This window comes from Teleopsis dalmanni, chromosome 1 (genome assembly GCF_002237135.1).
Source record: "Teleopsis dalmanni isolate 2A chromosome 1, ASM223713v2, whole genome shotgun sequence".
In the NCBI taxonomy this organism is placed as follows: Eukaryota; Metazoa; Arthropoda; class Insecta; order Diptera; family Diopsidae; genus Teleopsis; species Teleopsis dalmanni.
The window spans coordinates 129,704,026-129,727,515 of NC_051846.1; the positions used below are offsets into that span (position 1 = coordinate 129,704,026).

Below are 23,490 nucleotides of genomic sequence, written 5' to 3' on the forward strand. Positions count from 1 at the left end.
TCCACTAGGACTTTTGTCACCAGTTGTGGTGATGGCAAAGATCTTTATTCAAGAATTATGGAATTTAAAGATGGATTGGAATGAAAAACTGCCGACTGAGTTACATAAACAGTGGTTAGAGTTCTGGAAAAATTTGACAAAAGTAAATTGTCTGCAGATATCTCGTCATATTTTCAAAGGCGAAGTTCCTGCCAACATTCAATTACACAACTTTACAGATGCATCAGAAAAGGCATATGGTGCTGCAGCGTATTTGCGATCAACACTTCAGAATGGTCAAATTATTGTACGACTATTGTGCGCCAAATCTTGGGTTGCACCTTTGAAAAGGTTGACATTACCTCGTCTCGAACTTTGTGCAGCTGTGGTTGGCGCAGAACTAGCAACAAGAATAAAGAACGACCTACAAATAAGAAATTACCAGACGTTCTTTTGTGATTCATAAATAGTGATATCATGGATCAACTCTCCATCATCAAAATTTCACACTTTCGTTGCAAACAGAGTAAGCAACATTCATCAATTAACAGCCACAAGTCAGTGGCGCCACGTCAGTTCGGCACACAATCCAGCTGACATTTTATAAAGAGGCTTTGCACCCCATAAACTACAGTCATCAAGTATGTGGTTTTATGGACCTATGTTCCTGCATGGTCGGGAAGAACTGTGGCCTTCAAAACCATCATCAACGTTAAAATCCGAAACCCTCATTGATCCTGAACGGAAGAAGGAAACTCCAGTATCTACATTGTCTGTTGTTGAAGGCACAGCCAATCCTGGAGAGTTCATATACTCAATACGACACAACAACTCATTTGGAAGACTTCAACGGATATTATCGTATATATTAAGATTCGTAAAAAGAACCAGAAGGAAACAAAATGATCATTCAAGCAATTTTTTGACTCCAGATGATCTAGATGCAGCACATCAGGTCATCATCAAAAGTATTCAATATGCAGAATTTAAAAATGAAATCAAAATTATGAAATCTGATGGAAGAATAAATAAGTCCAGTGCATTGGCATCACTGGCACCTTTTATTGATAATACGGGCATCATAAGAGTTGGTGGACGTTTGGATGCAGCCTCATTATCGTATGACGCCAAACATCCTATGTTGTTGCCTTATAACGACCCCATTGTCAAATTAATAATGGAACAAGTCCATAAGAAATACATGCACTGTGAGCCGCAGTCTTTCCTAGCTAACATGCGTCAAAGATACTGGCCAATTAAGGGCAAATTGATGGCAAGGTCAGTAGTACAACATTGTTTACGTTGTACTAAAGTAAGACCACGATTTTATGAACAACTGATGGGTAATTTGCCAGCGACAAGAGTACAACCTGGGCGACCATTCCTCACCACTGGAGTGGACTTTTGCGGACCTTTTTGGATACATTACAGAATCCGAGGGAAGAAACCACACAAGGCATACATTGCTGTGTACTGTTGTTTTACAACTAAGGCAGTTCACCTCGAAGTAGTTAGCGATTTAACCACAGATGCATTCATCGGATCGCTGAAACGTTTTATTGCTCGAAGAGGACACTGCAAAAATTTGTTTTGTGACAATACCACAAAATTCGTGGAAGGAAGCAATCAATTACTTGAACTTGCAGACTCAATTCAAGCAAACAAGGCACAAGAGAAGATAATTAACGAATGTAATGAAAGAGGAATAACATTTAAATTTATACCTCCTCGTGCACCACACTTCGGTGGACTGTGGGAAACAGCAGTCAAATCAGCAAAACACTTATTGATACGAAGTATTAAGACGACTTCACTAACATATGAGGAACTAGAGACTGTGGTACTAGAAGTCGAAGCAATACTAAACTCTCGACCATTGACACCTATGTCGAGTAATCCGAATGACTTGTCAGCACTAACACCTGGTCATTTCTTAATCGGAGAACCACTCACAGCAATGGCAGATGCAAATGTCCAATCAGGAAATATAAATCTGGTGACAAGGTGGAAATTAGTTTCTCGCCTCAAATTGGACTTTTGGGAATGTTGGAAAACCGAGTACCTCACTAAACTACAATGTCGACACAAATGGAAAGCAGCCAATCCAAATATAAAAGAAGGTACTCTTGTAATCATCAAGGAAGATAATGTTCCTACATTAAAATGGCCGCTTGGACGTATTTCAAAGGTATATAAGGGAGATGACGGTCTTGTCCGCATGGTTAATGTTAAAATGGCTTCAGAAACTCTAAGACGTCCTTTGACAAGACTAGCGCCTCTGTTTCCAGTCGATAACCAATCTCCTGTTTCTGATGAACAACTTTCAAAAACTTTTACAAAAGCAAATTCGTAAACAACACACGAAGGCGCAGATCAAGACGAGCCACCTAAAAAGTATTCACGGCCAATGTCTAATTCATTACTGTGCACAATGTTATTATCTCTATTATTCTTGCCATTGGTATTAGGGAATTCAGTAAATGTAACACGCTTCGACAATAATTTAGGAATATACTTTGAATCCATTGGCTTGATGAAAGTAGCAATGGCAGAATGAAAAATGATTGTTTACTATGATCTTCATCCATATTGGACCGAAATGGACTCCTTCAACAACGGGACTAAAACCATCAAACGTTTATGTTCAGAATTACAAAACCAGCTAACTAAGGAAAACTTGACGTATCTTCCCTCTATAGTGCGATTAAACAGTATTCATCATCATACTATAAGCTATTTGGCGTTGTTAATTTCTATAACAATAATAATAATCATTACTTGGAAAACCAAACATAACATATGTCAGAAACACACAATAAGCGAAAATTCAACACAAGGAAATGATATATTACATCAACAAAATTTGGACTTCACGGTGACCACAAACTAGGACAAGTTGAGTTGGCACTCAACGGCGGGGAGAATGTTTATGTTTGCATTTAATTAATATTATTTTATATTTTTATTTTTTGTTATGATATTTGGTTACATGTGTTTACATATTATTTGGGCCAACACTGCGACCAGTCATTGACCAACGAAAAGTGCAATTTTGCATTATCAGCTTTTCTTGTTGGTCAATGCACTGAAGAAAGTGTGTAATATGTTGGCCTATAATTATGTCAGCACAGGGTAGGCAAATTTATTTATTTGTGAATTATGCATTAATATTTATTGTTAATTAATGCATAATTTAATAGCTTTTTTAAGAAATAATTTTGTATAAATAGAAGAAATAATTTTAATAAAATTCAGAAAGGAGAACGAACAGAATTCAAATACAAAACAATTATAACTTTCATTTCTTACTTTCTCGCATCGATTAGTTTGGGTTTCAAGTGCTCAAACTAATCAACATAAAAAATACAAGTAGTTTACACATAAAAATTGGCTACCAAGCTAACACAGATTAAGGATCTGGGTTAGCACCAAGTAACGTACACTTTAAACTTTTGACATACAACGCATTTCCATACATAATCTTTTATGTCTCTATACATCCCTGGCCAGTAGTATTTGGCTGTCATCCGAAGTATGGTTTTATGTTGTCCTCCATGTCCCGCGGTGAGGTGGTCGTGACATTCATTCAGTACTCTTTCCCTCTTGTCTCTTGGTACGCACAGCTTCCTGGGTTGTCCCTCGTTTCCATAGTATGTTGGAAGACGGCGATACAGTTGATTATTTTCCACGGCGTAGTCAACGTATTTCTTCGGATCATTCACTACTGCTCGCTTCAAGTTACTGAGCCTGTGTGAGTGTGAGTCTGTGGAAGTCGTGATAATGCATCCGCTATTACATTGTGCTTACCCTTCCTGTATTGTATCTCGAAATTATAATGTTGGAGCTCTAGTGCCCATCGTGCAATACGTCCGGACGAATTGTCGATACTATTCAGCCATTTCAGGGCCAAATGGTCCGTTATAATTATGAAATGATATCCTTCGACATACTGCCGCATCTTTTTGATGCCCCACACGATCGCTAGACACTCCTTCTCTGTCGTGGTGTAATTTTTCTCCGCGGGGTTTAGTGTACGACTTGCGTAAGCAATTACCTTTTCTCCTTCATCTACCTTCTGGGTTAAAACAGCTCCTAGACCATAGTTGTTGGCATCCGTCTGTAATGTGAACTGTTCGTTGAAGTTAGGGCAAGCCAAGATTGGCGCGCTCGTTAGCTTTCCTTTCAACGCTACAAATGCGGACTGTTGTTCTGTCTTCGACTGCCACCGCTTACCCTTCCGTAGTAGTTGAGTTAGAGGTTGTATTATACTTGAGAATTGTGGCACGAATCGTCGATACCAAGAGGCAATCCCAATGTAGCGTCTTAACTCGCTGACGTTCCTTGGCGCTGGAAGATCTCTAATGGCCGCAATTTTATCGGGATCTGTATGGATGCCCTTCGGTGTCACTAGGTGCCCCAGATATTTGATCTCCTTCGCAAAGAACTGGCACTTCTTGATATTAAACTTTAGCCTGGCTTTCCTGAGCCGATGGAATACTTCTTTTAGATTTGCCATATGCTCCTCCAGTTTGCGACCGATGAGTATAATGTCATCCAGTTATGCAAACGCATGTGGTTCCATGTCGGGCCCGATTACGGTATCTAACGCCCTCTGAAATGTGGCTTGCGCCGAATGCAATCCAAATGGCATCACGCGCCATTTGTATAGACCCCGTCCCGGTACCGTAAAGGCTGTATACACTTTACTGCTTTCTGCCAATATCCACTTTTTAAATACAAGCTGCTGATGTACTTCGCATCTCGCAGTTGGTCCAGAATATGTTGAATACATGGTATGGGATAAGCATCCGGAATAGATCTTGCATTAATCTGGCGATAATCAACGCACAGTCGCCAACTGTCATCCTTCTTTTTCACGAGTACCACCGGGGAACTATATGGGCTAGTGGAGCGTTCAATACAACCCTTTCCGAGGAGTTCGTTAATTTCTTGATTAATTATTCTTTGCATTGCGGGGTTCTTGGGGTAATATCGTTATTTTATTGGATTCTCATACTTCATGGTAATGACGTGGGAAGCGATATCTGATACTCCTCGTATATAGTCGAAGGCTGTGAGTTCTCTTTGTAAGAATGACGTGATATTCTGTGCTTCACTTATCGTTGAATTGAATACTATCTGTGGCTTAACTTGTGCTATGTTCCCATCGAAGCTTATGTCAACTCCCCCTATGTTAAATACATTCTGTGTCAGAGCTAATAGGTCCATTCCTAATACCGCCTGCTGTACCATCCCGTCGAGAAGTAAGAAATCCATCATGTACCGTCGTTCGCCTATCTTAACGTCTGCCGCAAAGCTGTTAATAACCTGTTGCGGTGAACTATCCGCCATTCTAACTACTATATTCATTTCTGTAACCTTTCCAGACATCCTTTGTACAATACTTGATTGTATAAAGCTTCTACTAGCTCCGGTGTCGATGATTGTCGTAATGGGGTGTCCTTCGACATTTATATGCGCATAGAGTCGATTATGCTCCATTGTGAATGGATGGGCCCCGAAGTTTGGTTCGTGGTCACGTCTCGGGGCTGTGGTATGCGTGACCATACGAAGTTTCCCGCCCCTTTTATTACAACATTCAATGGTTCGCACATCCCACTTACCACACCGCCAACAGAATAGCACTTGTGGATTTCGGCATGATCCAGCCATGTGGCCGGGTCTGCCACATCGGAAGCATGCCGTTAAAAGATTAATCGGGGTGATCTCCGCGAATGACGGATCTTTATTCGGTTGTCGAAAAGGATTCGCGTGTTTTATTCTTTTACCTTTTGTCTCGTTGTTAGTACGTTCTGAAGGGATGTTACTTAGAGTTGAGTAACCAGTTTCCTTTGTTCCCCTCTCGCTCTCTTCGTGGTTAATAGTTTCATAATCGTTGGTAAGGGCAATGAGCTCCTCCAATGACCCAAAGTCTCGTCGTTTAATATATTTTTTATATTCGGTGGTACAATTCCGATACAATCGTTCCAGTTTCTCCTGATCAGACATCTTCAGATGTCGCATTAGTTTCTGCATTTGAAGGACGTATCGTTGGAAAGGTTAGAATATTCGTAGAATTTGGTTTTTGATGTAGTTAAGCACAGATTTTCTAATTATCGCGAATTAAGCCGAAGACGCAAGAATATGGAGTTGTAACTATGATTCCCCAGCGTATTGAATTTATTAAAAACACCAAGTGTTGATAAACACAATATATAATATTCGTAGAATTTGGTTTTTGACGTATTCAAGCACAGATTTCTAATTATCGCGAATTAAGCCGAAGACGCAGGAATATGGAGTTGTAACTATGATTCCCCAGCGTGTTGAATTTATTAAAAACACCAACAGTTGATAAACACAATATATAATATTCATAGAATTTGGTTTTTGACGTATTCAAGCAAAGATATCTAATTATCGCGAATTAAGCCGAAGACGCAGGAATATGGAGTTGTAACTATGATTCCCCAGCGTGTTGAATTTATTAAAAACACCAAGTGTTGATAAACACAAGATATAATATTCGTAGAATTTGGGTTTTGACGTAGTCAAGCACAGATTTTCTAATTATCGCGAATTAAGCCAAAGACGCAGGAATATGGAGATGTAACTATGATTCCCCAGCGTGTTGAATCTATTAAAAACACAAGAAATAATATTCGTAGAATTTGTGTTTTGACGTAGTCAAGCACAGATTTTCTAATTATCGCGAATTAAGCCGAAGACGCAGGAATATGGAGTTGTAACTATGATTCCCCAGCGTATTGAATTTATTAAAAACACCAACTGTTGATAAACACAATATATAATATTCGTAGAATTTGTGTTTTGACGTAGTCAAGCACAGATTTTCTAATTATCGCGAATTAAGCCGAAGACGCAGGAATATGGAGTTGTAACTATGATTCCCCAGCGTATTGATGTTATAAAAAAACACACAAGCTGTATTTACTATACATACGTCTCTTACATAACACACATAAAAAAATTATATATATAATGGTATTATAGAGTGAGCTTACCAAGATTTTATTATTCTTCTTTTGTTACTCAATTCCTTAGTGCTTCCTGCTCCTTCTCATATTTGCCAAAGCCACGTGCCAGTTAATACCTTCAATCGAGATTTCCCATAGGGTACTTTTTAAGCCCCATATGAAATTTTCCTATCTGGCAACTTTTAAAGCTCCCAGATTGGTATAATGGTTCCGCAATTGTTGTCAACTATCGGCAGCAAATCCGCTTCAGCGTCGTCCGCTCTGCTCACGGGTGGTAATTCAACAAAACACACCTCGTCCACTCTGCTCAAGGGGGATATATCAAAAGATAGCGATTTCACAATTTCGTCCTCTTTTATACGATCTTGTCGACGCTTTCAATTCCGCTATCTGGCTTGTTTACGACAAATGTGCATTTCTACCTCCACGAATTATTTTTGCCTATTTTGCAAAACACATTAAGCTTTCAGTTGTTTGCTGGTTTACTTCGCTTGTGTATTTTCTTTCCTCCAAGAATTGTTTTTGCAAATCTACGTGACCATTCCATGCTTGTTGTAAAAAATATAAAAGTTTTGCCTTTGCTTGTTTACTCCACTTGTGTATTTTTTCACCAAGAATTGTTTTTGCGTGTCTACGTGACCATTCCATGCTTTAAAAAAATATATTAGTTTTGTCTTTGCTTGTTTACTCCACTTGTGTATATTTTTCACCTAAGAAGTGTTTTTGCATGTTTTGCAAAAACGCATTAAGTTTTTTTTTAAACAAATACTTTAGGGTCGCGCAACTTATGTAACCCTAATTTTATAGGACGTCAAAAATTGGGTCGTTACAGTATTAAAGAAAATGTTTGGGTTTATTAATTTATAATGTAACAGAATAGATATACAAAATATATTTATATAAAATATGTATCTACATAAAATTTAGTTTATAACCAAATTTTTAAAATTGAAATTTAAAAATATAAAGGATTAATAATTGAAATTTTTAAATACAGTTTGTTAAGTATTAAACTCATACTTGACAAACTGTATTCAAAAAAAATTGAAAATTTTGACTTCTTATTCAAAAACAGATAACTTTTTGTTTTAGTATATATGGTTTTTATTTTATATATTTGTTAATTACTATATTAGAAATATATAAACATAAAAAAAATTACCCGATTGACGGCAAATGCCATAATCGTATAAGGATAAAATTAGATACTATGTAAATGAAGTTAGGTTTTTCTTATTAGTTTTCTTATAATGTTTATGTTTTATATATTATAAATTATTGAAAATGTTAATTTTGTAAATGTAAATATAACCTAAATTTAATAAAAAGAATACTACTACTACTACTAAAAAAAATTAAAAAATTATTGATTATTATTGAAATTATTGAACATAATATATGACAGAAACAAATCCTTCATCATTTTTTGATTGTCAAGTAACTGTTTACACAACTTGTGTTTTTCCATTATTTTGTATTATTTAAACGATGTGCGGCAAATTTACAGTAATTGGCGCCTTGCGTTGATTCTTGTCTAAGATGTTTATACTAATTTAGTTATTGTTTTCCAATTTTTTCACTTTAATAACTAAAATATCAGTGTTTTTAAATGTAAAATGAAACATTATCGTTTGGAGTGCAACAGTCCAGGTATTATAGCCGCCACTTGGGTTAAAGTGTGCCAAAGCTATGAGAAATATTTTACTAATATGTAGGGTTAATTATTATATTTCAAATCTAGCTGAATACGAGATTAGATTAGAATCAAAGTATAAAATTATCGTTAAGTTCAACTTTCACAGCATATGCAGAATGTGTTATCACGATCAAAAAATAAAAAAACCAGCAAAATTTGATTAGAGTCTATACTATTGAACTCAAAGAAGTATATATTGTTGTTGTTTTTTATGTAACAGAGCGTAACATATATATAATAGTATATACATATAAAGTTTCTGGGAATCTACTTCTCAGAATTTAATTTTTGTTGTCTAAAACAACAAATGTTAATTTTAAACTTTAATCAATAATCTTCACTGGCCACACTAACCAACATCCAATACTTCCACTGATTTTAAGCAATTATTGAGGAAAGTATTTGTTGAATGTTTTCATTAATTTGCTCCAAATTCAAAACTTTTTTAATTTAGTGAAAATAACGCATGCAGCTGTCCCTTTATTTATTGATATGCAACCCAATGATGACTTTCGTTAACCTTGTAATGAATATACTGTTCTTGATAGAGTTCACAACTTTGAACCTCTTTTTCTTCCTTTTTTCTTCTTTTTCTCGTTTTGTAGGTCTCACGGTAGCAGCACTAGTTTTTTCTAAGTTTGCTTAAAGTGAAATACTACTTCATGCTATTAAATTTTAACATTTATTAGCTTTTAAAAATTTTTTTGAAATTTAATTTAATTATGTTGAAACTGTTTTAAGCTAGTGCACTTAAGCACAAATACTCTTTTTTAATTCGAGGTATTTTCTAAACCCCTCTTTACACCTTGACTAGATTATTGTTTATCATTTCATCAGACTAAGCAGTAATTGACCTCAAAATCTATATATAATTACGCTAACAAAAAAGTTTGTTTCCTTTTTAACTGTGTTGCCGTTGAAGACGTGCAGAAGTGCACAACGTTATTTTTTCGCATGTAAATTAACGGAAACACAGGCAAAAATGCGTTGGTACAAATTTAGCGACCAAAACAACAAAATACATGTGTTTTTGAATGTGTTTGTTTTTGTAGTGAACTGTGTATTGTTTACGTTGGATTTGTGTGTGCGACTTTTTTCCACTTTTAATTGTGTTTGGACTTTCTGTGTTGCAAAACTGAATTCTGTTTCAATTACATTTTTAATGCACATTAAATTTAAAGTATTGTTTGTGAAAGAAAAAGCACAATTAAATGGAAACACCCTTTAATATCATTCGTGTATTGTGTGATAGTTAAATTTTTTACAATTTTTTTTTCCAATGTTCAATAGTTGGTTGAATCGACATTAACAACACTTCAATTCGAAAGATAATTTCTTCGTGTGATTTGACGATATCCCATTGCTTTCTTTATTATTGGTGATTTTGTTTTTTTCTTTACTTTCAATGTGTGAATAAAATTATGACCGTAATTTGTATGTTCGGTAGCTGATATTTGTTGCTAATCAGTACAGAGACAAAGAAATAGAGAAAATATGCAATTGAGTAGAACACGAAATGTAATTAATACTACACATTTAAATTTAATTCAAGTTAATGATAATGTTTATAATAATTCAGTTCCTTTGCGAAGTTCGTTCAATTGTACATTGGTTGAAATACCGCCTAATACGCATTTTGCTTCAGAGTCTACAATGCCTTCAGAGAGAAATTCCTTCAAAATGTGTTGCCATAAAGGTAAAGTTCATCTTCCACTATTAACACGAAATGATTGTTTTAATTCATTGTATTACGGTCTCACATCAAATGATAAAAATATAAAGAAAATGTCCAAAAATTATTTCGACAATATTCGAAGCTACAATTCGGCCTATGCTATTGTCAGTTCGGAAGCTAATATTTCTGACACAGTTTTAAGAGGAATTTATCATTTCAAAATTGACGACATATTTTATCACAGAGCAGGACCCATGGTCACAGCATCTGATCGTACGCCAAATTATGTCCAGTTGTATATTTAAGATGTCGATACGGCTGTTCAATATAGAATGCAAGAGCAATCAAATAAAACTTCTGTTGAATTGGATAGAATTAATCCATTTATTCATTTATTTCGTACAATGAAACAAACATTATGAAATAGATTTTTATGGCAATTACCGTGAAGATATACGAAGATATAATGATACAACTCGAACTGATGTTGCTGTTATATTTACGACTGTAGATGGTGAACCACCCTTTGAGAGAAATATGACATATTTTTCAAAAACAAATGGTGTGGTTAAGAATGTATCAGTATTAGATTCTGCTTTGAATCCATTGGCATATTCTTTACTATTCCCAAATGGAGATTTTGGTTGGCACGTTAATATAATGCATAACGTGCAGCAGAATTCTAATGGTAGGCAGATTCGAAATAAAATTACAATGTTACAATTTGCATGCTTCAGATTTGGCATAAGGGATCAATTTAGCTTTCTGCATAAATCGCAAAAACTATTTTTGTAGTACATTGTCGATATACATTTTATAAGACAGAATCAAATGAATTTGAAGTCAATTCAATTTCGTTACCATGTCGGGCGTTATTCTTGAATAGCCGGGTTTATATAGTTTCTTTTGAGTCGCTGAGTACCAGGGTTTTGGGTAAGGTTGCTTGCAAGTGGATATTGGTGGTTCCTGAGTTTGATTTTGTTCTTTTGTGTGTTGCTGACAATTACATCTGTAACTTTGTCAATTCGAATATCTCTATGAATATTTGCGTTGTTTATATACCAGGAGGAACCAACTATTTGCAGGAGAATTTTTGATTGATCTCTTTGGGGTTTTTCAATGTTTGATGGAGAAGCAGAGCTCCAGAGTTCAATTCCGTAGGTCCATATGTGTTTTATCATTATATTGTAAAGTTACACTTTATAGGTGAGATTAAGTTTAGAATTTTTGTTTATCAGCCAGTTTAGTTCTTGTTGTTTGAGTTTAATTTGGGTTACTTTAGTTTCTATATGCTTTTTCCACGTAAGCCTTCGGTCGACGTGCATTCCTAAGTATTTTGTGCCATTGCATTGTGGTATTACTTTTCCATTGATACTAAGGGCAGGTATCTCGGCGTAAACTAAAGGTTATGTGTACACTTTTCGATTCATTAACTTTTATTCTTTAGAGATCGAGCCGTTTTTGCAGTTTCTTGAGGTGGGCTTGAACTGATTTTGTGGCTGTGAATGGGTCGTCGCTATGGCTGAGAATGGCAGTGTCGTCTGCAAATGTTGATGTTGTCGTACAGTCACTGGTTGGCATATCTGCTGTGAAAATCAAGTACAGCAAGGGGCCTAGTACACTACATTGGGGTACACCGGTCATAATGGGGAAGGCATTGGAGACAAAATAATTTTATTTTATAACAAATCTTCTATTTGAGAGGTAGTTTTTGATAACTAAGAATATATTGTATGGTAAATGTTTCTCAAGTTTCCAAAACAATCCTTCGTGCTAAACTTTGTCAAAGGGTTGGGTTATGTCTAGAAAGACGCCTGAACAATACCGCCTCTTTTCAAACGTTTCCTTAATTATTCGTACTATGCCTTGTACTTTTTCTATTGTGTTGTGTTTTTCTCTTAATCCGAATTGGTGGTTAGGTATTATTCTTTTCTTACTTATGTAGGCCATCAGTTGTTTTATAAAACAACCGCTTGTTGTAGTTAAGCTGTGAAGTCCTGGACGGCCTTGTCAATTTCTTCGTTTGATTTTAGGGAAGTGTCGGTGTTAATATGGGAGCTAATATATTTTTTAAATTTTAGCCAATTTCTGTGCTGGTTTGTGAGCTTTTCTTCGGATTTTGGATTGACTATTGTTGTGTTTCTAATCAGAATAAAAGTCGGCATGTGATCAAAGGAGAGTTCTAAGGATGCCTCGGTAGCAATTTGATCTCTTTTTAAATTCTTTGTTACCGTAAAATCAATGACGTCTGGTATTTTTTTCTGATCTGAGTGACAGTATGTAATTGTGCCAATGGACGATATGTTAAGATCGAGTTTTGATATCACGTTCATCAGTGATTTTCCTTTTGGTAATATAAATCTTGAGCTCCAGAATTTATATTTGGCATTGAAGTCGTCGGCCGCTATGAACTTGGGTCCAAGCTTTGTAAAATATTCTTCGAATTGAAGTTCCATTATTTTATACCTTGGTGGACAATAAATTGAAGTTATAGTCAGACCTTTTATGTACTACTCTAGATATATGCTTTTCGCCTGCATATATTCTGCTTCAAGGTTGTGATTCGGGAAATGTTTAATGTTATATTTTATGAGGACAACAGATCCGCTTCTTGCTCATCCACTGGGGTGTTTCGAATCGTAGAGTATGTAACCAGGTATCTTAAAGTAGTTTTTTTTGTTAACATGGGTTTCTGAGATAAGCATGACGTCCATTTGATGTGATTGTAAAAACAATACAAGTTCGTTTTTATGTTGGCTTAAGCCGTTAGCATTCCAGAAGCAAATTTTGATTGCTTTCATGGTTTGGATAGGATTGAAAGTAGGATATTTTGATTTTGAATCACTCCCTGCATCATATTTTGCATGGTGTTCATAAATTGTGTCATATTTTCCTTAAACAGTTGGATCATGTTTTCAATATTTGAAGATGGTTTAGTAGAGTTTTCATTTTGGACGTTGCTTGAGCCAGTGAATCCTCTAACAGCGTTTGCATATGACATTTGTGAACTTGTATTGTTGGAGTCGGATGGAGCATTTGGCTGAGATCGCGTTTGTATAGGTTGTGGTGTGACTACTGACTGAGAGCGGGGACGTAATGCTGGAAACATTCTCTGTTTTTCGGTAATATATACCACACATCCTTTAAAATTAGCAGTATGGTTACGTCCATAATATCCGCATTTTTTGTAGCTGGGTCCTTTTTATTTGATGTACAGTCCTTAATGGGGTGAAAGTCGCCACATGCAACGCAGATACTGCGGAGTGCGCAATAGGACTTCGAATATCCATATTCCTGGCAATTAGTACATTGTACCGGATTTTTACGCTTGTGCGGTTCTTCTACTAATATTTTTCTGTGGAGTAGGAATTGTAGGGAATAAATGGGGTGAGCCTCGTTCGAGTTGAGTTTCATTTCTTCTGGTTCAAACTCTATTCTATATAGCGGTGTCGAAACTTTATCGCGGTTTTTAATGTTATACACAGATTTTGTTTTAAATCCTTTTTCTGCAAGTCCATCTTTAATTTCTGCTGTCTTCAAATCTGGTTCTATTCCTCTTATAACCACTGTTAATCCTTTGAAACTTTTTAGTTGATATGTATAAAAAATTTTACCATTTTTTTCGAGGTAATTTACAACTGATCTGTAATGTTTTTCTTCGTTGATCGAAATTTTTGTTTCATCGACATTTCCTTTACGAAGAGGCACAACATGGAATGAATCTTTGCCAATACTTTGTGTTAAGGAGTATATAGGAGCATTTGAGTTTTTTTTTCACGCAGAAATATGGGTGGCGGTTTCTGGGTAAGGGCGGGTCTGGTATTTTTATCATCTTCGGCTAGAACGGCAAATCGATTCGCTGTCGAAATATTTTCTATTTTTCGAGTTTTTGTCGAAATTGCATTGTTAGCATTTTCTTGTTTCGGGCTACGTTTTCTTTTTATGATTTGTACATATTTATCCATGCCACGGATTTTGGGTGAATCAGGATGTTTTGCTATATTAATATTCTTATGCAATACATTTCGCAATATGTTAACACTTTGCGCTGCATTATTTTGTTGCGCTGATGCTGTGTTATTTTTAGAAGATGTTGCTGAACTTTGCGGTTGTTAGCTTGATTGTTTGCAAGAAGTTTTACTTAACGAGTATGAGCGTTGCCTTTGGGATTGGTTGCTTAGCGTTGCTGTTTGGTTCGTGGTTGGCTTCTCAGAACTACCATCTGCTGTTGGGTAGCATATGGGTGAGTGGTTTGTGTCTTCGCTATGCGAAGGCCGTGATCTGTAGCTGTTCATATTCTAAATAATCACAGTAAACTGGATTATTATTTAAGTATATTGACAACATTAAAACTTGAAATTTAAAAAGAAAAGAAAATTATATTCGAAGTAGAAGTTTCAGTTTTCTGATAAAGAAAATAAGTAGACTCAATAAATAATTAAAAAATTTAAATCTAGTCTCTGTATTTCAATTACGTTAACGTACAGAAACCCGCTATATATTGGTGACCCCGACGTGATCTGAACACGCAACCTTCAAGCATGCTGGTGACACGTTCAGATGATGAATCTGGATTCAGACCGTTACAATCAAACAATTCAACTGGTCACATTTCTCAACAGGAGCAATTACATCCAACTGAGCGGCATCATTCAATTAGAGAAGTGTCTCGAATTGCAGTGAAAATACCTTCTTTCTGGCACGCTAGGCCCGAGTTATGGTTTGCACAAATTGAGTCGCAATTTGTAACTTCAGGTGTTACCACGGAGCATACTAAATTTCATTCAGTAGTCGCGTCGATTGATGGGGTTATCCTGGCACAAGTCAGTGATCTGGTTCTCAACATGCCAACTGAAAATCCATACTCCACTCTGAAGAAGCGTTTACTTGAAGAATTTTCAATTTCCGAGCAAAAAAGGTTAAAGAAGCTTCTTCAAGACATGGATCTGGGTGACTTGCGTCCTTCTCAACTTCTGCGTGAGATGAAAAACTTGGCTGGAACACAAGTGGATGATTCCTTACTTAGGTCAATGTGGATGACACATTTGCCAGCGAATATGCGTGCTATCATTTCAGTAAGCAGCGAACCTCTGGATAAAATCGCTATCATGGCAGATAGGATTGCTGAAGCGAACGATGCTTGTTCTATTCAAGAAGTTCGTTTGCCGACAACCTCCACGGTAAGTGATGTTTCTCTTCACCAACAGATATTACAGTTATCGAAGGAAGTGGCCGAGTTAAGGGCTGAACTCAGACGTTCTCGCAGCCGTGCAACTTCAAGACACCGTAGTCGAAGAAATAGTGTTGATCGTGATGACGAAGGTCTTTGCTAGTACCATCGCAAGTTTGGTCGTAGCGCCAAAAAATGCAAAGAACCATACAGCAAAAATTTAAACTAGATCGTCTGTCTTTATCGGCGATACCAGACAGACAACCCCAAGCATGTCGCCGACTGTATTCGACAAAAGCTCAGGTCTGAAGTTCTTAGTGGACACAGGTGCTGAAGTTAGTGTTATTCCACCGAACGCTCAACAAGAACGCTGTCCAGACCAGCACATACACTTATTTGCAGCCAACAAGTCGCCAATCAAAACATTTGGTAGAAAAAGGCTTTCATTGAGTTTGGGCTTACGTCGCGCTTTCTCCTGGAACTTTACTATTGCTAAGGTTTCACAACCTATCTTGGGCGCAGACTTTCTGGGATATCATAATCTTGTCGTCGACTTACGAAATCGCAAACTTCTCGATGGTATTACCAACCTGTCTGTCAGCTGTATTCTTACTGCAGTCAATCACCCGATATCTGGTCTATCAGCAATCAATAATGATGATGAATTTCATACCTTATTAAAGGAATTTCCTGTAATCATTAATGATTCGCCGGTTTCCCTAGTTTCAACTCGTGATGTATATCATCATATCGTCACTAATGGACCACCGGTTTTCTCAAAATTTCGTCGCCTTTCTCCTGACATGATGAAAGCTGCTAAAGCAGAGATTCAATCTCTCCTTGACGCTGGAATATGTAGACCATCTAATAGTCCTTGGTCCAGTCCTTTGCATATGGTTAAGAAAAAAAACGGAGAATGGAGACCTTGCGGTGACTACAGAAGACTTAATTCTATTACCGAGCCAGACCGTTATCCCATTCCGCATATACATGATTTCACACATTGGCTAGAAGATTGCAATGTTTTCTCGACTATTGATCTTCGTAAAGCCTATCATCAGATTCCTGTTCATCCTGCAGATGTTCCCAAAACGGCTATCACTACACCATTCGGGATGTTTGAATTCATTCAGATGACGTTTGGTTTACGCAATGCTGGTCAAACTTTTCAACGTTTTATGGACCACATTATACGTGATTTTAATTTTGCTTTTGCGTGTCTTGATGATATTCTAGTAGCATCAAAGAACATTGAGGAACACAAACAACACATGAAACTTGTTTTCCGCAGGCTGCAGCAATATGAGATGAAGATTAATCCTTCCAAATGTAATTTCGGTAAGGATGAAGTTATTTTTCTCGGATTTGTAATTAACAAGAATGGTGTTAAACCAACACCAGATAAAGTCGAAGCTTTAATGCAATTTAAATTACCGCAGCGCATTTGTGATCTGAAACGTTTTTTGGGTACGATTAACTTCTATCGCCGATTCTTACCGGGTGCCGCAACTCAACAAGCGGCCTTAAACAAACTTACTCTTGGCAATAAGAAAAATGATAAGACGGTTATTGAGTGGTCTGAAGAAGGAAAAACAGCTTTCGACGCATGCAAGATTCAACTTCGCGATGCAGCGTATCTAGTTTTTCCAAAATCAAACGCTCAATTGGCTCTTATGGTGGATGCATCAAACATTGCCGTTGGGGCTGTGTTGCAGCAGCTAGTTGAAGGAAGTTTCCAACCACTTGGTTTTTATTCTGAGCGTCTGACTCACGCTCAGCGAAATTATTGCACTTACGACAGAGAACTTCTAGCTGCTTACAAAAGTGTGAAGCACTTTCGCCACATGTTAGAAGGTAGACAGTTTTGCATCTACACAGATCATAAACCCCTTCAGTTTGCTTTTACTAAGAAGCTTGATAATGCTAGTCCTAGACAGATCCGACACTTGGATTTCTTGAGTCAATTTACAACGGACATTCGCCATATCTCTGGTGAAGATAACATCGTTGCAGACGCTCTCTCAAGGATAGAAGCTATTCATTCTAGCGAGACAATTAATTATAAGGATCTTTCCTATCAGCAAACAACTGATGAGGAAGTTAAAAGGCTTCTCAAAGGAGACTCCAGCTTGCAAATCAAGTCCTTTACCTTACCAAACTCTGATGTATCAGTGTATTGTAACATTTCTACTGGGAACGTTCGTCCGGTCTTGACGAAGCATTTTCGCAAAATCGCTTTTGACTCGATCCACAACCTTTGTCACTCAAATGGTAAAAGAACTCACAAATTATTAGCAGAAAAGTTCATTTGGCCTAATATGAAGAAAGATTGTGCTATTTGGGGCAAATCCTGCATTGCTTGTCAAAAAAGCAAAATTCACCGCCACAACAAGGTACCTATTCAGCAGTATCTACCTGCTTCGTCTCGTTTCGACCACGTCAACATGGACATTGTCGGACCACTACCATGCTGTAGAGGTTTTCGTTACTGTTTGACAATGATCGATCGTTTCTCACGCTGGTCTGAGGTTTGTCCATTGCAGGATATTTCTGCTGAAAATGTAGCTTTCGCATTCTATTCCACCTGGATTGCAAGATTTGGCGTTCCATTACGTGTAACCACAGATCAGGGACGACAATTTGAATGCTATTTGTTTAAAGAGCTGTCTAAGCTTCTTGGTATTCAGCACTTACGTACCACAGCTTATCACCCTGCTTCTAATGGAATTATTGAAAGGTTTCACAGATCTTTGAAAGCAGCCATTAAGTGTTATCAAAATGACAACTGGGTTGAAATATTACCTCTCATCCTTCTAGGATTTAGAGTTGTAGTGAAAGAAGATATTAACGCATGTCCTTCACAACTGGTTTATGGCGTTGGCTTACGTTTACCTGGGGAATTCATTTCAGAAGTTAATCGCGACGTCTCAAACCCTCAGGCAGAATTTGTAGCTAAACTAAAAAGATTTATGAACGACTTAAGACCTACTCAAACTTCTCATCATTCTAGTGGAAAGGTTTTTATTGAAAAAGATCTTTATTCCTCGGATCAGGTTTTCGTCAGAAATTCCATGATTTGTAAACCATTGCAAGCTCCATACGAAGGTCCATTCACTGTTCTTAAGCGTTTCGATAAATATTTTGTCGTGGATGTTAAGGGAAGGAAAGTGAATATCTCGGTGGATCGCCTCAAAGCAGCCTTCAGTGAACAATATTTTAAGGAACAAGAAGTTAAGCCTTTAGTCACTGACAAGAACGATCATAAGACATACACTTCGCGTTATGGTCGCAAGGTGTTTTTTCGGAAGGGGGAATAATGTAGCTGTTCATATTCTAAATAATCACAGTAAACTGGATTATTATTTAAGTATATTGACAACATTAAAACTTGAAATTTAAAAAGAAAAGAAAATTATATTCGAAGTAGAAGTTTCAGTTTTCTGATAAAGAAAATAAGTAGACTCAATAAATAATTAAAAAATTTAAATATAGTCTCTGTATTTCAATTACGTTAACGTACAGAAACCCGCTATAGATCTATTAATTGGCATATCGTGGTTGGTATTGCGGAAGTCAGTTGAGCAGCCAACTGTCTCTGAGTAATTTTTTTTTGTTCTGAAAAAGAAACTTCTACTTTTTAATTATAAACCTTTAAAGTTCTATTTTAAATGGCAAAAAAAATATAATATATTGTTACGTAATCGCCTGCGTGATTATTCGAATCTCAGGATTTTGTAAAAAATGAAACGAATTATTTGGATTAGAGAAACTATACTTATATATTTTGTGTATTACAAAGAACTAGTATTAATTAGGAGTCAATTTAATAAAAACCACAGCTTCACAGCAAACAAATTTCCAAACTCTTTTTATAAAAATATCAATTGACGTAATGTTTAAATAATATTTAAACATTTCATTGCTACTCTGATGAAATTCGTAACAATATATTAAAAAAAAAAATATAAATATATATTAATAATACATACCTATATAATATAAATTTATAATATAATACAAAATAAATTTCAATTTTACTTAAGAATTTATCAATCAATAAATTTTTGAGGAGTCCTTTCGCGTATTTATTTATTTTACTTATTTAGCATAAGTTTGTTATTAACTACACAATTAAACAATTATTTAATTTCCGACTTATAATTTGCTTAGTTATTATACCCGTTTGGATAACTTTTCTTGTAAATTTGTTTCTGAACTTTTGAGCTTTATTTGCTGTCTCTATCAGCTGTTTTCCAATGTTTGTGATTTAGAAAAAAGTAAACGAATTCGGAAACAAAGTCAAAATTCACTTTATTTGCAGAAAGAAATAAATATAATATTTTATTTTATCGGGCACTATTATTTTTTATTAATCTTGTTTAAGAGTCACTGTCTCGATTATTTGTGATGAGTTTAATATTACTTTTTAAGTTTTTCACTTAGAAAACACCGAAGGTTACGGATTGATTTTTTTGCGCTCCAAGTACTTTTTGATGTGTGTAAAGAGGGCAGATGTGTATAACAATATTACTGATTATTTGAAAACGAATCAAGTAAGAGATGGTAGCTTAGGTCGTAAAGTAATTTTACCCCCATCCTTCATAATTGTCACATTAATGTCGAGGTGTGCACTTCCGTTAAAAGTATTAAATACATATATAAGTATGTATATAAGGGTTTTGATAGTGCAACTGTTTAATTCAAAGTGAAAACACAAACGAAAATGTACATCAAGTACAAGTTGAAGTAGATGAAGTTAGAAATTTTTTGAATGGTCGATATGTGGGATCAACTGAGGCTATGTGGTGGATATATGAATTCATAATTCGTCTTGACATTCATTTGCCACAAAGACAAAATATTATATTTCGCGAAGGCCAAGACCGACAAGCAGTAGAAAATCTGTTAATCAATATACGTATACAGAAATTTCATTGCATTAAGTTGGAATTCATAGTTGCAAATCTTGGCATAAAAGACATCGAGAAGGAGATAAAATTATTACTCGGATGTATATAAATAAATAATTAATTAAATAAATAAATAAATAATAAATAATTAAACTAAGTATTAAATTCAGGTGGACGTCAGGTGGCCCCTTCTTAGATGAGGGCGTAACCATCTTCACTGACGGATCCAAAACAAGTAGAGGTGTAGGTAGTGGAGTTTTCTCAGAGGAATTGAACAAATCTTCCTTCTTTAGGCTTCCAGATCATTGTAGTGTCTTTCAGGCGGAAGTGGTCGCCATCAGGGAAGCTATAGCTTGTTTGAATGTAGATGATATATTTGGCAGGAATATATACATACTATCAGACAGTCAAGCTGCATTAAAGTCCTTGAGTTCGGTTCAATTTACATCTAGGACGTTTCTTGACTGCTACACATCTCTAAACGAAATGTCGACGCAGCTCAATATTTCTCTAATCTGGGTTCCCGGCCATAGGGATATTTTCGGAAATTGCAAAGCAGACGAGTTAGCCAGAAAGGGTGCTTCAGAACCATACTCGGAGCACCTAGACTATCTGGGCATATCGCTAACATCATGTAAACTGATATTGAGTTCTTTCTGCGCTAATACTTTTAATAAAAGATGGGAAGACTCAACGATATGTAGACATCTGTATGCAATCTGGCCACTTTCCGATAAAAGGAAATCGAAAACTCTCATTGAGATGTCCCGCAAGGACATTGGTCTTCTGGTAGGGTTGATTACAGGGCACTGTAAGCTAGGGAACCATGCTAGAAGACTAGGTCTTCCTTTCAACCAAATCTGTCGTAGCTGTGGGGAGGACGATGAGAGCGCATCTCATCTGTTGTGTTTTTGTCCCGCTCTTGCACGTCGGCGATTTAGTACTCTAGGGGCCCCCTTCCTTGAGGACCTGGACCAGTTACAGGATCGGGCTTTAAATAGCATTTTATGCTTCGCAAAAGGTTCTAGGTGGTTTTAAACCCTGAGGTTTCTTTTACTCTCTTTTAGTATTTATATACGGCATCACAATGGGCCAATAGGCCTAAGTGGATCCACTAGGGATCACCGGTATAACCTAACCTAACCTAAGTATTAAATTATATTTTTTTTTAAATAAAATTTTTTGAAAATTAAAAATCACTTAATTAATAATGATAATGGTTAAATTTTTATGAAACTATATCATAATATCATAATATTTGCTCTTTAGTACTAAAACTTGCTTACTTACTACAAACTTTACAAATTTGAACTTAAACACGAACAAATAAATTATATATGTAGGAAAAACTTTATTTAATTCAATGATAAATTAATTTTATTGCTATTTTTACAACAATAGTTTACTACAAAACAAAACCATTTCAATGCATTTCACGCCCGTCAACATCACTCGCTCTTTCCAACTAAAAAACTGTCAAAAACTAACAGCGTTGCCAGTCTTTCGTTTTCTTCATTTTACTGCCCGCCGCCAATTGCCACATATATATTGAGATATTCCATTTAAGATTACTTTTGTTGCATGTAAAAGGGGAGAAATCATATGAAAATGTGCGAACATACAATGGAATTGTTTATAACACATTTATCGAAGCATGTCATGCTAGAGGAATTGCGTCCAACAATAATGAGTGGAGAGTTTGTCTCAATGAAGCTAAGACATTTAATTCAGCAAAACAAATGCGTAATTTGTTTGCGATTATTTGTGCCTTAAATATTCCAGCAAATGCATTAGCGCTTTGGGTGGAATTTAGAGGTAATTTAAATGAAGATTTCGTTAGAGATGGTTTTAGTGTAGATGTTTCTTTCAATAGAGCATTATTGGAAATCGAGGATATTTTGTTTACACATAATGTTACATGTACGTCACTTGTTTTGCCTGCACCTACAATAATGCCAGAATTTGCTGATCTCGATATTTTTGATCCTTTTGAATAAGAATGTTTATTTTTTTTTAAATAATTATTTCACGGGCTAATTGGTCAGTTATTAAATAATGATATTTCTTTAAAAAAAAAAAAACTTTTATTATTTAGTTTTATAAGATTCTTATTGTCCAATATTTCGACTATAATCTATAGTCATCATCGGGGAACTGTACATACAAATACATTGTAATTAATATTAAGGTATACTTTACATAGAAACAATAATAAATTACATTTACATTGAAACATGAAACATACATATGTATTTGGAAAATATATAATACTTTGACTATAAGAATCATAAAAATAACATATACCATATATAAGAAAAATATATTTATCCTCTTCCGGATATGTCGAAGGTGTTTTTATACACCTGAGCACAGTGTTGTATGTCACTTTTGAAATTTAGTCTGGTGTCACTTGGAGTTTGAAGGATGTATAACATCTCTAAGAAAAAGCGTTTTTGTGGATGATTTTCTTGGTATAACACCTTTATAATATCAAGGTCTGGCTCATGTTTTGATGTAATGCAGTGTGATACCAGTGCCGTTTTTGAGTCAATATTATTTTTATATTTGACACTGTATTTATGTCCAGCTATACGCGTCTTTAACTTGTTTTTTGTTGTACCAACATATACTTGGTTGCATATGTTGGATCCATCACCTTTACATTTAATTTGATAAATCACATTGTGTCTATCCAAAGTATCTATTTTAGATTTGGTGTTCGAAAACAGCCTCTTCATCGTGTTATGCGTGGAAGTTGTAATTTGATTGGAGAGTTTTGGGACATATACCATACTTTTATAAATTTGAGTCTTCTGGTTTACTTTTTGATTTCTTTTTTCTTTTAAAATTTTATGTATTACTGGGTTGGGGAAATCATTTTTGTTCAAAACCGTTTTGTTATTATTTCTTACCTCCTTGTGGAAAATTGTGTCACTTAACTCTAATGCTCTTATAGCCATACTTTTGGTTGTGTTACTTATTACATGGTGGGGGTGTTTTAAATTGAAGTTTAAAATTCGTCCAGAGGCTGTTGGTATACCTTAATATTAATTACAATGTAT

General features: G+C 35.7%; 2 protein-coding genes across 2 annotated transcripts; both read left to right on the forward strand.

Annotated features, from left to right (window-relative positions):
- Nucleotides 1-622: 622 nt before the first annotated feature.
- On the forward strand, nt 623-2,332 carry LOC119666091. Its single transcript, XM_038075366.1, has one exon. It carries the CDS (start codon nt 623-625, stop codon nt 2,330-2,332), a length of 1,710 nt encoding a protein of 569 aa, XP_037931294.1.
- Nucleotides 2,333-14,889: 12,557 nt separating this feature from the next.
- On the forward strand, nt 14,890-15,681 carry LOC119666092. The gene has a single exon (XM_038075368.1). It carries the CDS (start codon nt 14,890-14,892, stop codon nt 15,679-15,681), a length of 792 nt encoding a protein of 263 aa, XP_037931296.1.
- Nucleotides 15,682-23,490: the final 7,809 nt, after the last annotated feature.